General features: G+C 50.2%; 1 protein-coding gene across 2 annotated transcripts in view; it reads left to right on the top strand.

Annotated features, from left to right (window-relative positions):
* Positions 1-14328, top strand: part of LOC135918504 (uncharacterized) — a 47495-nt gene that overhangs the window by 11882 nt on the left and 21285 nt on the right. The window contains exons 3-4 of one of the 2 annotated variants that reach the window (XM_065452120.1): positions 7915-7960; positions 11130-11271. In XM_065452120.1, the coding sequence (XP_065308192.1) occupies positions 7915-7960; positions 11130-11271 (188 nt within the window). Of the gene's footprint in view, positions 1-7863; positions 7961-11129; positions 11272-14328 lie in introns of both variants that reach the window. The other variant, XM_065452119.1, reaches the window with a different exon arrangement.

Genomic DNA, 14328 nt, shown 5'->3' with positions numbered 1-14328 from the left:
ATTCACGGTGTTCTGGTGTATAAACGGCCCTTGATCTTCAACGCGCGCGCCGTCAGCTGCTATCTTCGGAGCATGCGCAGAACTTTCGCCAAGTCGCGCGCCGTCCGCAAAAGCCGTCTGCGGAGCTGTGTTGGCGCATTTTTCTTCGCGCGCAATGCATTGTGGGTCGACGCAGTCGGCGGCGCCGGCGTGCGAATGGAGCAGGAGCCAAATTTGCGCCGGGCCCGTCGAGGCGCGCTGGCAGCCGCCGGTTACGTCGGCGCTGCAGTGCGTCGGACTATTGGCCTCGAGCTCCACCACTGGAAAAGCTGGCGCCACCGTCGGCGTGACGTGCTAGGAGGGATCACGTGGACATAGCGGCCGAGTCGGCTGCTTCGGGCGCGCCGAAGCGAGCTGAAAACGAGTTTAAATTCCCTCGTACGCTGCGGTCCTCATTTAGTGGCGAAATTTTCCCGCTTCGAGTGTCTCCTTTACAACGCTTGAAAGCACTACAATAGGTAGTGGCTGCCTTTGAAGGCGCGCAACATGGTAGGCTACTGCTCGGTGCCGCAGGGCCGGACGCACGTAACGGAGGCCGGTGTCGGCCTTATTCACACGTAGCCGCAGGACAAGAAGCTGTGTGAAGCTTGGCTCGCGAAACATAAAACCGGCAGTCATCGGCTACAACTCGGGTATGCAGCAAGCACAGACGCGAGGAAGATTTCTGCTACGGCGCCCGGTCTGCGATGTTCTCAAAACGCGCACTGAGACGCTCGCCTGAGTCCGCTGCCCGACTAATGTCATGACGGTTTGGTCTATGAACTTGTCGATACTATAGATACTGCCAAGTTCAGTGGAGTGGAAAGGCAGCGGTGAGAAGCACATCTAAAGAAAGCGTGGCATATGGTCATGTTTGTGTTATGAATTAATGCACTGGATTACAAAAAAGGAGCAGCGGGAAATTGCACGCTGAGAACGCCGATAAACATACAGTGCGACGCAACTCGAGAAATAGTATTGAAAGGTCAAAGAATTTAGAAGAAAAAAAAGATGGCATCCTCGCGACGCCACATCACAGTCCCCGTAGGCGTCGAAGTCTCTACAATGAAATTATTTTTGAACAGCTCTGATAGCGCCCACGCAACAGTGGTTGCCTGTATACTGTCAAATGCTCATATTTTGCGGCCTAAAGCTCATGGCACGGTGCGAAAACGCGCGCGCGGAGAAAGCGATACAGTGCGCGGACAAGCATGCAGACGCGCAGTCGGTCGCTGCGAATCTGCGCGATCGCTGCATTGAGGCTTCATTCTATTACGCTCCATTTAGTTATACGCACACTATAAGAACATATTTCACATAGTTTGCTCTCGGCGTTTACCTACCTTTCACGCAAGAAGCCGGTTCGGGAGACTCCATCGCGGCGACCGCGCGCAGTGGCGTTCACTGTACGTATTCGGTAAAGAGATAGCGGCTGTAAACGATTGTGTGCTTTCAGCTTGCCCAAGATTATTATTTAGACAGTAAGAAACTTCTCTCGTTTCGAAAGTACTTACAGAAATGTCCGGGAGAGCTCGCGCGTGGTGTTTTCAGTGAGCGCTGACAGCAAAACCTATGAGGAGCGCGTCACGTGATCCCTCATACTACGGCATCGAGGCGCTTCCGATAGAGGGCGACTCCGTAACTCCTCGCCGCCAATAGGGCCGTTTATAGACGACCGCACGCCAAGTTTCATCCTAGACGCCAGCGCTCGTTTCTCCCCTGGCGGCACGATTTCATCTCCAACGGTGGTTTCCGTCGCCGCTTCCCTTCGCGGTCGCGCCCGCGTTCAGTTCGCGCTGCGCGCGAAACGTCTCATGTTTGCGACGGCGCCTCTTCGGATGACCGGAAATTATTATTGTGTTGTTAACTGTCACGACAGCAATGTAAACATGAAAAGGTTGATGCCACCAGTGAAATTCTGCCGATTCACAAGAAAATGGTACGAAAGAAGCAGACGACAGACATGATTATGCGCCGAGCGAAGTAAACATCTGGCAAACGAAGCGAGCTCGTTTATTGATCACTCCTGAGTGTATGACGGTTTCTATATGTAACCCACGTGAAATTAATAATTACTCGGTACATAATCCTTTTATTCATATAAAAACTTTAAGTTAAACGAGCGCTTGTCCTGTCTTCTTTCTCGTGTTTCGTTTGTGTGTGCGCTGTCTAAGAATGGAAACCACGTCTGTTGTATGCGCTAGCAGTGGCCGAAGTTCACGCGTGCCGAGAAATTGAATATGTGCATGATGCATTGAACATGACCGGAGTTCATTCCCGCTTCACCACCGCACCGATCGATCGGGTTACTGGACGATACACACCCGCGTCTTGGTCGCGCCGGCATTGCTGAAGCAGGAATGATTAATAATACTTTCAACTTCCGTCTCTTGAGTACTGTTAAAAAATGACCAAGCTGTCTACATTGCTGCCTCTATTCCATATTGTAGGGGACGTACTAGTTAAAGTTGTGTGCGCATGTCGTACTTGTGCTATGCAGCGATATATCTTGTTTATTTCCGCACAGTGTCGATAGAAGTCCGTTGTAGCCATCAGAGACAACACGGATTTGCAGCAAACATAATGTGAGAAACTGCAAAAATGACTTTAGCTCGTAGGTGCCGTATGTATGTGCCGCATCGTATGTGCTGACGATTTTTCCGGCAGCACATACGATGTCGTTTCCAATTACCTGCTCAGCGTCCCTTACATGGTTAAGCAGACGCTGCCGTTTCGCCGCATTGCAGCCATAAAAATAATCGTCAAGCGTACCGATCTTCTTAAAGGCAAATATAGCGTGTGCAGTTTGTTTCACACTAAGGGGAAAACTCGGAACGTATTGCGTCGCGATGCGGCAAGCAATGGAGTCGTGCGGCGGCAGCAGCTCGAGCAGGCGCACACGCTTGAGGGGCGGTGTCGTGATCTGCGTCGTCTGCTACGGCGGCGCGCGCTGGCCGCATTTTCGGGAAGCGTGGTACTGTCAGGGGCCATGCACCGATTTCATCGGTACTGCGGGAACTGAGCTGATATTCTTTACTAAACGTTGTGCGTCGCCACACTCTGATCCTTCATTGGCGATAATGGAGTTCCACAAACTTCTTTTGACAACACGGTTCATTTGTTCTTTCGAAAGGCCGGAGTACTGAGCGTGTGCACGTATATTTCTTCACTGTGTGTGCTACCGTAATGAGCAGCGACAAAACGCACCAAGATGTGCGCGCAACGTGCTCAGTCTTTGTTTGACTCGAAAGGAAAACAAAGCACTCAACAATGGGAGTCGAACACGGTGAAACAAACGGACACGATTAAATGAACGTTTTAGGTTCAGACAATGAGCTGGAAGTCATTTTTCTCGATAATCTTTCGCTACACCAGACAGACCCTGCCCGCCGGTGGCGAATTGGACACGTCACGCTCGGAACTTCAGTTAGTATCTCGTCATGTCCCCAGCGGCAGCAATGACAGCGCTCATCCTGGAAGGCAGTGAAGTGTAGAATGACTTGATCAGGGATGTGTTCATTCGCTGCACGTCTCAGTCACTGACGATGGTGGATCGAAGCCTATCCTCGAGCGACTGATAGAGGGGATGTTGCGCCAGCGATACTTTCAACGAGCCCCAGACATTTTAAATGATGTTGGCGCCCGGGGATTGAGGCGGCCGCTCCAAGAGAGTGACTGCGCGCTCTTCTAGCAGTTCTTGCACAGCACGAGCAGTGTGGATCGGCGTCCTATCACGTTAGAATATATAGTCGCCTTCCAGAAACGGGCCGTCAAGAATGTATGGAATCAGTACGTCGTCCATTACTGCCATGCAGCGATGAACTTACATTCGAGGCGTATCAGTGGGCGTCGCGCAACGCTTAGCAAAGAATACCGGCTCCTTTCACGCAGTAACGATGTGATCAGCGCCCTGCACCTGACAGTAGAACGTTTCTCGACAATGCGGCCAGCGTGCGCCGCCGTAGCAGACGACGCCGTTCAAGATCCCGCCCCTCGAGCATCTGCGCGAGCTGCTGCCGCCGCTTGACTCAAGCGCTCGCCGCATCGCGATGCAATGCGCTTCGAGTTTTCCCCTAAATGTGAGAGAGACTGTACACCGCCCTTCGAAGGAAATGTCCACGCGCACACACCGCGCGCGGCGCGAAACGTGCCCAAACACGCGCAGTGCAGGAGGCAATCAAGGCGGCGCGAACGAGAGATGGGAGAGGGGTACCACCGGCTAATAGAATTTTGCTCCGCATGCGGCGCTCTCAACGCCGGCGCAGCAGCGCCGCTCTCGGTGCCGTTCTCGTCTATAGTCTGACGTAACGCACGCGCGAGCGCTCTACGCCACGTCGGCGAAAACGACCCCTCCATAGTCGGGCGCACCGGCGCAGCCAACGTTACCGGCGGCTTCCGACGCGCACCGACGGGCCCGGCGCCGATATGGCTCCTGAGCCCTTCGCGCGTCGAAGTCGGCGGAACTCTCGCACCACAATGCACTGCGCGCGAAGAAAAAGGCGCCAACACAACTCCGCAGACGGCTTTTGCGGACGGCGCGCGACTTGGTGAACCTTCTGCGCATGCTCCGAAGATAGCAGTCTACGGCGCGCGTGTTGAAGTATAGAGGGGATGGCATCTCGGCCCGCGCAGCGCAACCGACGTAGCGTGACTGACCGCGAACGACGCTCGCCCGCGCGCCGAGAACGTCGGACTATAAACGGGCCTAAGGCCCGTTTATAGTCCGACGTTCTCGGCGCGCGGGCGAGCGTCGTTCGCGGTCAGTCACGCTACGTCGGTTGCGCTGCGCGGGCCGAGATGCCATCCCCTCTATACTTCAACGCGCGCGCCGTAGGCTGCTATCTTCGGAGCATGCGCAGAAGGTTCACCAAGTCGCGCGCCGTCCGCAAAAGCCGTCTGCGGAGTTGTGTTGGCGCCTTTTTCTTCGCGCGCAGTGCATTGTGGTGCGAGAGTTCCGCCGACTTCGACGCGCGAATGGCTCCGGAGCCAAATCGGCGCCGGGCCCGCCGGGGCGCGTTGGAAGCCGCCGGTTACGTTAGCTGCGCCGGTGCGCCCGACTATAGAGGTGTCGTTTTCGCCGACGTGACGTAGCGTGCGCGCGCGCGTGCGTTACGTCGGACTATAAACGGCCCTATAGGAGTTGTTTTCGACAACGTAACGTAGCGTGCGCGCGCGCGCGTTACGTCGGACTATAAACGGCCCTTTATAGAGGTGTCGTTTTCGCCGACGCGACGTAGCGTGCGCGCGCGGGTGTTACGTCGGACTATAAACAGCCCTTTAGTCCGCGAGTGAGCGCATGTTCTGCCCGTGCCGACGCCAGCTGTTCTTTGAGACAACTGGCACGTGCGTCGCGGGACACATCACGAGCTAGAGAATGCGCGCGTGCGCCAGTTTACGTTCGGCCACAGACTGTCTATTCCTTGCGTCACGAACGTGCCAGTTTCTAGCATTCTTGCTTCGTGGCAACTAGCGCTTCGAGACGCTGTGTCAGACTTTGGGATGTGCCCACGTTCCCTAGTCCTTTCGTCGTAGCCGGTACTGCTACGAACACGCTGTGCGACTTTTACCACCTTCGAAATCGGTCCAGGTCGTAACGAAAGTAGATTGGAATGTTTCTTGCCAGAAGTGTCATCTTGCTTCTGGTGTCACATACAGACTGAAACGAAGCACACGGCTACTTCCTTTGCGCAAACAAGTTGGTCCATCTGGGAACTCTCTAAAGAAATGCAGGTCGTGCTGGATTGTCAGCTACTTGCAAAATGCTTCAGATAACATTGACCCCTCAGTGCGCAAAATCTGCTTGATTTTTTTTTACAAGTCACACACTGAAGATTTTATTATGAACGAAGTCCGAGTTCGCAACACTATTGGAAAGGACATTTACTTTGTTTGCACATTAGGCCAGTTCTAGATAGAAGAGCGTATCTGCAATGTCGTTATGTGTGTCGTATTATTAGCTGGCAATTGGTGCGTTCGCCGTATTTATGTGTTCCTGTCGGTAAACGCTATGCATGCCACTTCTGTTAGTGCGGTAGCAATTATACGGGTACTCGAGGCGCATTTTAGCCTTCGTCACCGCCGTGCTCTCCCGAGTGAAGTTCCAGTGCGAGGAGAATGAGCGGCCCGCGCGCCATGTATTGGTGATCACCCTGTCTGCCGCGGAGGCGAGGGTGCGCGGGCAAGCCGAGAAGGCTTGACGCATGTTTGATGCCATGGTGTATCCTCTCCTTGCTAAAAATGCGCGCCGTCTTCGCGCGCACTTAGTGTTGCAGGTCATGTGATCTGCGTGTTGGAGACGAGGAACAGCTGAAACGGTGAAGTGAATGACAGCACGAAACGTTCTCTTCGGAACACGCACGCACGCTCCCTGCTGCCGGCGGTCAATCCTGATCCCGCTACAGCGACTGCTCGTGATTATCGAGTGAAATCTGTTCATCTTTCGATGCGTGAGGCTACGCATCTTTAGTCACCAAGCGAATATTTACTGCCATTTGTGCTGTCCATATAACTACGAATCTCAGTTCGTGTAGATGTCTAATACCTTGCTTCGCATTTCGGACGAAACTGCAACCTTTTAATGCGACGCCACTATATGCCGCATGAAGCGGAAAATTCGGTGTCTGTCCAGTGTTAACACTCGATGGTACCAAAACCCACGTGACCGAGGGATTACGTCCCGTTCCCGGCACTGAACCAGCTGCGGCTCGCACTGCGAAATCCCACGGCGCCGGACGGACGCCGTGGCCCACACCTGAAGAACTGACTGTCCGATTCGAAAATTTAGTTTACCCACGCTGAACAATGACCTGGCCCACTTCCAAAATTCACTTGACCCAGCCCAAAAATTGCGGTGGCCCACTCTCAAAGTTGACGTTTCTGAATTTGAGCACATGGCCAAGTGAAAAGTACCACGCGGAAGAGTCAGAACACTTTCGAATTCAGTGCACGCATAGATACTTAAGTGTCTCTGTAACTTTTTCTGCTGTTGGCTGCGCATGCGTTCGTCCCTTATAAGTGCCTACAAGTTCCGGCTCATGCAACATAGCTATGAAATAGTATCGCCATTTATAATGTAACAGCGTGGCCAGAAGTTGATGCGCTGCCGCTCCACTTCCTCTTGATATTAGGAGAGGCAGACAAGGTGATACTCGAACTCACAACTTTTCCGTGCGTCGTGTAATTGCTGGTCGCGTGTAGACATCATGCAGTGGAAACTGATAAAATCTGTCAATACACTAGTTTCTAAATGCAAAAAGTGTAAACCTTCGAACGCATGCAGAGGCGAACGAACAGCCTGATTGCACAAAATGTGTCCGCTACATCAGAAGCTTGTCGTCATAGCTTAATTTAATTATCCTCAAAACCAACGATACAAAATTCTGAAAGGCGCATATGAGTCGCGTTATTGAAAGAAACGACGCCCACTACACTTACCGGCAAGAATTTGTGATTGAGCTCAGTTTCCGTAGTTCCACCCAACAGTGATATGCTAAATGTTTGTCTAACTCTTGCTGCATCTGTAAGTAAAGACCCTAGCATCTACAAACTGCTTGAACGAGTTGTAGAGCTTAAAACAGACCGCACCGAAACCGCTGGAATGATCGCGAGCCCTTATGCCTGCTTGTGGAGGCGACGCAGTGCTACGGTTTATATCCTTCTAATTGTAATTGATCAGGGATCCGCGCCGTTATAGGCGGCCGCTTCTCTCACGGATTCCTTGAGACAAATTTTGGCGGGTATTAAACTGTTCGTTGTACACTGTAAACGGAAATAACTCCGAGGTGGGAGTATAATGCTTGCAGCCTAACTATCGCTCTAAGTGGAATTATTATATGTGGGTTCCAGTGTACTGGACGGGCGCGCTGACCAAAGGATTTGCATTATTGCCTTCTTTAGCGGCACTGGAAACATTCCCATTCCGGACGCTATCGGAGCACCAAAGGTGAGTTAGGCGTTACTGGGTCTTCTGCATTGGCGCTCAACTATACATACGATAACGAGTGATTAGCAGAGATCGTCACTAATTGCTGTCGGTTGTTTAGAATGTCAAACAATGATGTAGCAAACTGAACCTTACATCAGCTTCGAAAGTGAACCTCTGCATACTTCTACGGCAGAGAAGCTAGCAACGCATAAACGGGGTGATCATTTCCTAGTTTTCCGAAATTTCGAAGCATCGTCTGTGGCAGATCCAATTATTCAATTATTCTCGTCCTTGAGCCGGACTGTTCGAAGAGGCGGACACTACTAGCATGATAATCGAAACACATATTCAGTAGTTCTAAAAAACTGTAATTAACGTTTGATCTATTACCTTACGGCACATATTGTCATTTATGAATTGTACCCGGTGACCTTGCAAGACGCACTCACTTGAAATGCATCTCCAGGACGACGCCAGTTTCGAGATAATATTTCCTAAACCGTGGGAGGAAATAAATGGACGTTCCAGTTACTTTGGTGCTTTAATGCATAAAAGAGTGTTTTGTTTAAAAAGTAAGTGGAAAGATAGTGCATTTTTATTGCGAGTTTAATGGCGCATATCATCAAGCTGGTGTCAATCTGGAAATTCATTCCAAATGTACACGCCTTGGAAACTCACCGGCTACAATTCGTAAATTGCAATACGTACCAAGTCAATTAGTGATTTTTTTGTAATTAGCTGAATATATGGTTCGATTTCTCGTGCAGGTGATGTTCGCCACTCTGAATAATCAGGTCAATCACTAGAACTCTGAAAATTCACAATTTCGTGAAGCGAAAAGTTGTTCGTTTCAAGCGGATATGGCCTAGAAAAGAATACTTTGCACCGAGCTGTGAACAACTCCGTAACGACTTACTACTAGCTGTTAGAAGCGACGCGATTCAAAGAGCATAAACCTTCACCGTCATGCGCTCATCAACTGCAAACTAGCTCCTCCACGTTTACGGACGCACCTATCCTCAACTGTCCAACACCAAATTCTAACATGAATCGCGTCATCCGGAAACATCGTACTATACTCTCACGAGAGCGAGAAAAAGCGCCAAATTATTCCCGCACCTCCACGGGTGGTACACAGACGGGCCGCCAGCCTCAGTTATGTTGTCACGTCCTCCAAAATTAACTTAGCTTAATTGCAAGGCTGCGCACCATGCGGAAAGCATCGACACAAACTGCGTCTTTACTTTCATTGAAAATTCAAGCGGAGAACAACTGCGACACTTGCAACATTGTATATCTCCTCGAATGTACCATTTGCAACGCACGATATATCGGACAAACGGAAACCTCCTTTAGGCTGCTCTTGAGTAATCACAAATCACATGTACAAAACCTATACTGCAGCTATAGACCCTTCTCTAAACATAAGAACCCACTAGGCCACACTCTCGAAAAATGTGAGGCCACTACTTTGAAATCAAGATTCTCCACTCACTACGACAGAGAAGCTTGTGAATCATTTCCAATACACAAGTTCAGCACAATTTCAAGATAAGTAATAAAAAACAGGTCGGCTGACGAGTATGCCAAACTGACAAGAGACATGTTGCCAAGGTTGCCGACATGTTGGGTGCACCAATGAATAATCTTTCTGTCTTATTCATGCATTTACTAGCGGTTATGTATAGTATATTACACCATATTTATGAAGCTGAATGTATATTTTCCACATCAGTTATTCGATATTCTCCTCGCCCTTCTGTTATATTGATGCCTATTACCTAATTTGCCCGCTTTCTTTCGTTATTTATTCTGTTATATTTTTGTACACGTGTACACTGTTTAAAAAGCAGTCTGCCCGCAATCACAAAAGTTCGGTGTCATATAACCAACTGTACGGACAATCTTCGTGCTCACACAATGGCTACACTAACTGCTGACCAAGAAGCAATCACCTGTCACCTGCGGCCCCTTCCATGCCCCATGGAAGCATTCCTCCCTTCTCTTCTGCAATCCGCTAGCTGCGCTTTTGCATCTTATATTTCACACACCTCTCTCTTGATGGCGGGACTGAATGCACGCGCTTGTTTTCATATGCACTGAACATGTTTCCTTTTTAATGCGAAATCATTATACGCCCCGTTACGCGAAAATTCTTCGGCGTGTAGTTGGCGTGACCAAAACGTTGTACCAAAACTGGCCGACGGTGCAAGGAGTAGAAACACGTCAAAAACCCTTGCATTGACGCCATCTTTCTCAAGGAGGCTCCTGTAAGCAAAGCAAATTATTCGCTTAGAAAGCAAAATTTTGTAAATTTCGGTGTGGGTGAGAAGTTAACTCGGGCCTTCGGGGAGTGTGGTACAGGCACACTTCCCCGACGCCACGGTGGCTCCACGGTTCTAGCTGACTAAAGGTGTGCATAGTGCCAGCGTCATTACGCACGTCACGGCGCATCCACCTCGCTGACTCAAGGTGTGCACAGTGCGTGCGTCATAGGGCACGTGACGGCGCAGCCAATGGGAAGCAGGTGGGGCCACGTCATCAGTGTATAACACGAGCGCCTTTCCGCGGTCTACGAACGGTACAATGCTTTCGCATTCCCACAAGCAAGCAGCCTTAGTGTCTCTGCCGACTTTTCTTTCACCCTTACAGAGAAAAATGTATAAATTGAACTCTGTGTGCCTGCAGTCCCACTCTTGATGGAGGCCGGACCCCGACCAAAATGTGGAGATTAAATGTTTACTTTTGCTTTTCTTTTCGCGCCTGCACTCTTTTCAATATATATGTATATATATAGAGAGAGATAGAAAGTAAAGGAGAAAGTATTTATAAAGTCTTATGCATTGCGCCTAAATGTATTTATGAAAATGAGTGATTCTATATACAGAGATTGTCACTATAGCCATTACTGCACAGCAGTTGGAACGTTAGAAGATAGTGCAGTGCGTCCATCCGCTGCTAAAGTGAAACATTGAATACAAGAAGCGAATCATATATTTATTTAGATGAGCACAGATACAGGCACACATTCTGCATGCTGACGATTACTCTACGAGCACTGCGTGGCATTAAACTCACGCGCCGACGCAGGGTAAACTCCCGTGTTGTAAAAAATGGTCCTAACTACATTTCCTCCCCTTGTGGCATCGTCCGTGGAAAGTCATAGGCCGCGTACCCCTTGTCGCAGGGCCTGCGCCTCCTGGTGTTGGTCGTGAGCCTAACCGCCGTGCTCGTGGCCTCGTGCGCCCTGCTGCTCGTGGTGGGGGCGCAGGACGACAGCGTCGGCTGCGGACAGCCGCCCGACTGGAGCACGCACGTCGACCCCAAGGGTCAGGCCTCGAGAACGAAAGCTTCAATCTCGGCCAATCTTCGAGTTTGTTTACCTTTGTTAAAAAGCTCCACCCCAGTTCACTTTGCCTAGGCTTTCAACATTTAAAGAAAGAAGTTACTCCTTTTCTTTAAGGGGCAACATTATTTATTTATCCACTTAGAATCAAAATTTTGCGACCTACTCGCAGATAGCCAGTATCTTGGACTTTGAACGTTTGTTCGCCTTTTGTCGTGTCTCCTGTCCTTCAGTTCCTACGCTCAGGTTTCACCATAACCGGAGAGCGTAACAGGGAACCAGTACCTCCTAATCTTACGTATTGTTGAGAACCCAAACTTTAAAGCTTAAATTTACGTAACGATAAGTAGCACACACATTGTAAGTATATGTTTGAGTGCGTATCGCGCGGTGCGCACAGCAGTAAGCTTGGAAACAAAACATTTCGTTAGCAGCAGTACGCAGATAAAAACCAAGTGACAAGGAAGAAATGGCACGACCAGCGCTCAAAACCGGAGGAGGAAGAGCGGGAGGGGGGTTTTCGCCTGGTGGTCTGCAACAAACACACACACACACACACACACACACACAAACACACACACACGGTAGCAATCTACGCATGTATACGTAGATAGCAATCTACGTACTGTATACGTAGATTGATTTCAAGCACTGGGCAGTGCTTGAAATCTCCCAGTGCTCACTGATGCTTGAATTTTGACGAACAGTGCTGCTAATCGTGCATATGGCTAAGAGTTAAATTCCTGCCACATCAGCGAGAGCAAGCGTTATTCTTTTCTCTGCATCTTTTCTGGCTGCTACATTACCGTATGTCATCTGTTCAGAACTTCTGTGCGCACCCATGCTTTTTCATTGTTTGTATAGTGAGCAGATAGACAACATAACTTCTGCAAAAGAAAAACGGACGAACTTCGCTCCGCTGAGAATTTTTGGGTATACTGCGTGATGCTTCTCAAATTTACAACTTGACCAGGATGAGTTGCCGGGCGTACGTCGGCACACCAAGTGTTTACTGACGCATACTGACTACACAGTATTTTTTATATATGCTAATTGACACGTCAACTGACAGTTATCGGCACTCATTTAAGCTCCTACTGGCACCCACACGTGCCCGGCAAGACTTCCTGGCACCCCGTAAAGCTTATTTTACAGCGCAGCTCTTAGGCAACCGTTCCTCCGTTGAGCATCGGCGTCCCTTGGTGTAACCAAGGGAACGAGCACAACGAAGGATGAAAGAGCGGCGAGAGCGAAGAGAGCGCGACGAGGAAAAAAGAGGAGGAGAATGTGACGAAATGGTGAGGAGGACAGCGGAGTGCCGCATGATTCGTGCTCCACGGCCAGGCATGCGGCGAGCGCGCCCACCGATATCGTATTGGAAATAAACCGATGTCGTGGTCTTCGGCCCTATTGCACACGCAATACTTCGCCTGCACCACCACCGCTAGAGAATGCGCGCCGCGCGAGCTACGAGTTCCCGCGTTCACGCTTTCTGTCTGGGGAATGAGCCACGCAACCTGTGGAAATTGTTCGTCTGCCACTGATGCTAAATGAACTGCCCGAGCAAAGGCTCCGCGCCGCCGCCGAGAGGACCCTGTCATTCAAAACCACACTCTTTGCCACGATATATCGCGAATTCAAAAGCCCTCGACAGCTGCGCTCAAAATTCTCATTACGGAGTATCATAATTGTCAGCGAATTTTATTCACTGCAAGAAAGCGGTAGGAAATAAAGGGAAGGAACGCACATTGAAGGCTGACAGCAGCATGCTGCTCCCATTTGAATTCTTTACTTACTTTACGTGTTACTGTTTACTTGTGCCCTCACCAACACTTACTCACGTTCGTGCTCACGTTCACAGACAATGGCCGACAGTCACTGACACTCGTTCACACGTCCATTCAAACTCACCGGCACTCATTCCAGTACTTACCCACGTCCAATCACAGCTCCTCAGAATCTCTCCCGCGATTGTGAAATCTCTGTGCCGAGTATGGGTCACTGTATTGATGATCTAGCATGCCTACTTATGCTGCCAGGGGGACTCCTCGCGAAAAGCGGGAAGAGTGAACAAAGCGACTCTGAGCAGCTGGCGAGCGAGTATTTTATAACGGCCGCTCTCCCGAGATCCTAACAAGTTCAAAAATGTAGTAGATCCTGCAGTTAGAACTTATATACAGCGAAGCTTTGTGTGAGCACATAAGCAGTCGAAACCCGAGTGCATGCAAGAACGCAAGCACACACGAACATGCGCACACACGCAAGCCTGGGCGCACACCAGTTATAACGCGTATTTTGTTAAGCGGAGTTTCTGACAACTAGCGAATACGACGGACGCCTTGAATGCATCATTGTTTCAGAGGCAGCCTGCGCATGCGTACGTAGTGCAATTCGAATCCATTGTTTCTGCAAGAAGCGTTTACTTCGTCATTGGCCGCGAATGCGCGAAAGCGAGCTTTATGGTTTTCTTTCGTTCCTCCGCCCGGCATGTGCCACCGCTGATGTGGACGGACGGACGGACGGACGGACGGACGGATGGATGGATGGATGGATGGATGGATGGATGGATGGATGGATGGATGGATGGATGGATGGATGGATGGATGGATGGATGGATGGATGGATGGATGGATGGACGGACGGACGGACGGACGGACGGACGGACGGACGGACGGATGGATGGATGGATGGATGGATGGATGGATGGATGGATGGATGGACGGACGGACGGACGGACGGACGGACGGACGGACGGACGGACGGACGGACGGACGGACGGATGGATGGATGGATGGATGGATGGATGGATGGATGGATGGATGGATGGATGGACGGATGGATGGATGGATGGATGGATGGATGGATGGATGGATGGATGGATGGATGGATGGATGGATGGATGGATGCTACGAGCATCCCCTTTGGAACGGGTTGGTGGGTTGCGCAACGAAGCCCTTAATATAGTGCCTAATGTCCTACCTATGTTAAAGAAGAAAAAAGAAAAGGAGAAAACGCACGATGAATTCCCATAACCAAACTT

Source organism: Dermacentor albipictus, chromosome 7 (assembly GCF_038994185.2).
Source record: "Dermacentor albipictus isolate Rhodes 1998 colony chromosome 7, USDA_Dalb.pri_finalv2, whole genome shotgun sequence".
Taxonomy (NCBI): domain Eukaryota; kingdom Metazoa; phylum Arthropoda; class Arachnida; order Ixodida; family Ixodidae; genus Dermacentor; species Dermacentor albipictus.
This window is presented reverse-complemented; position numbering and strand designations above follow the sequence as displayed.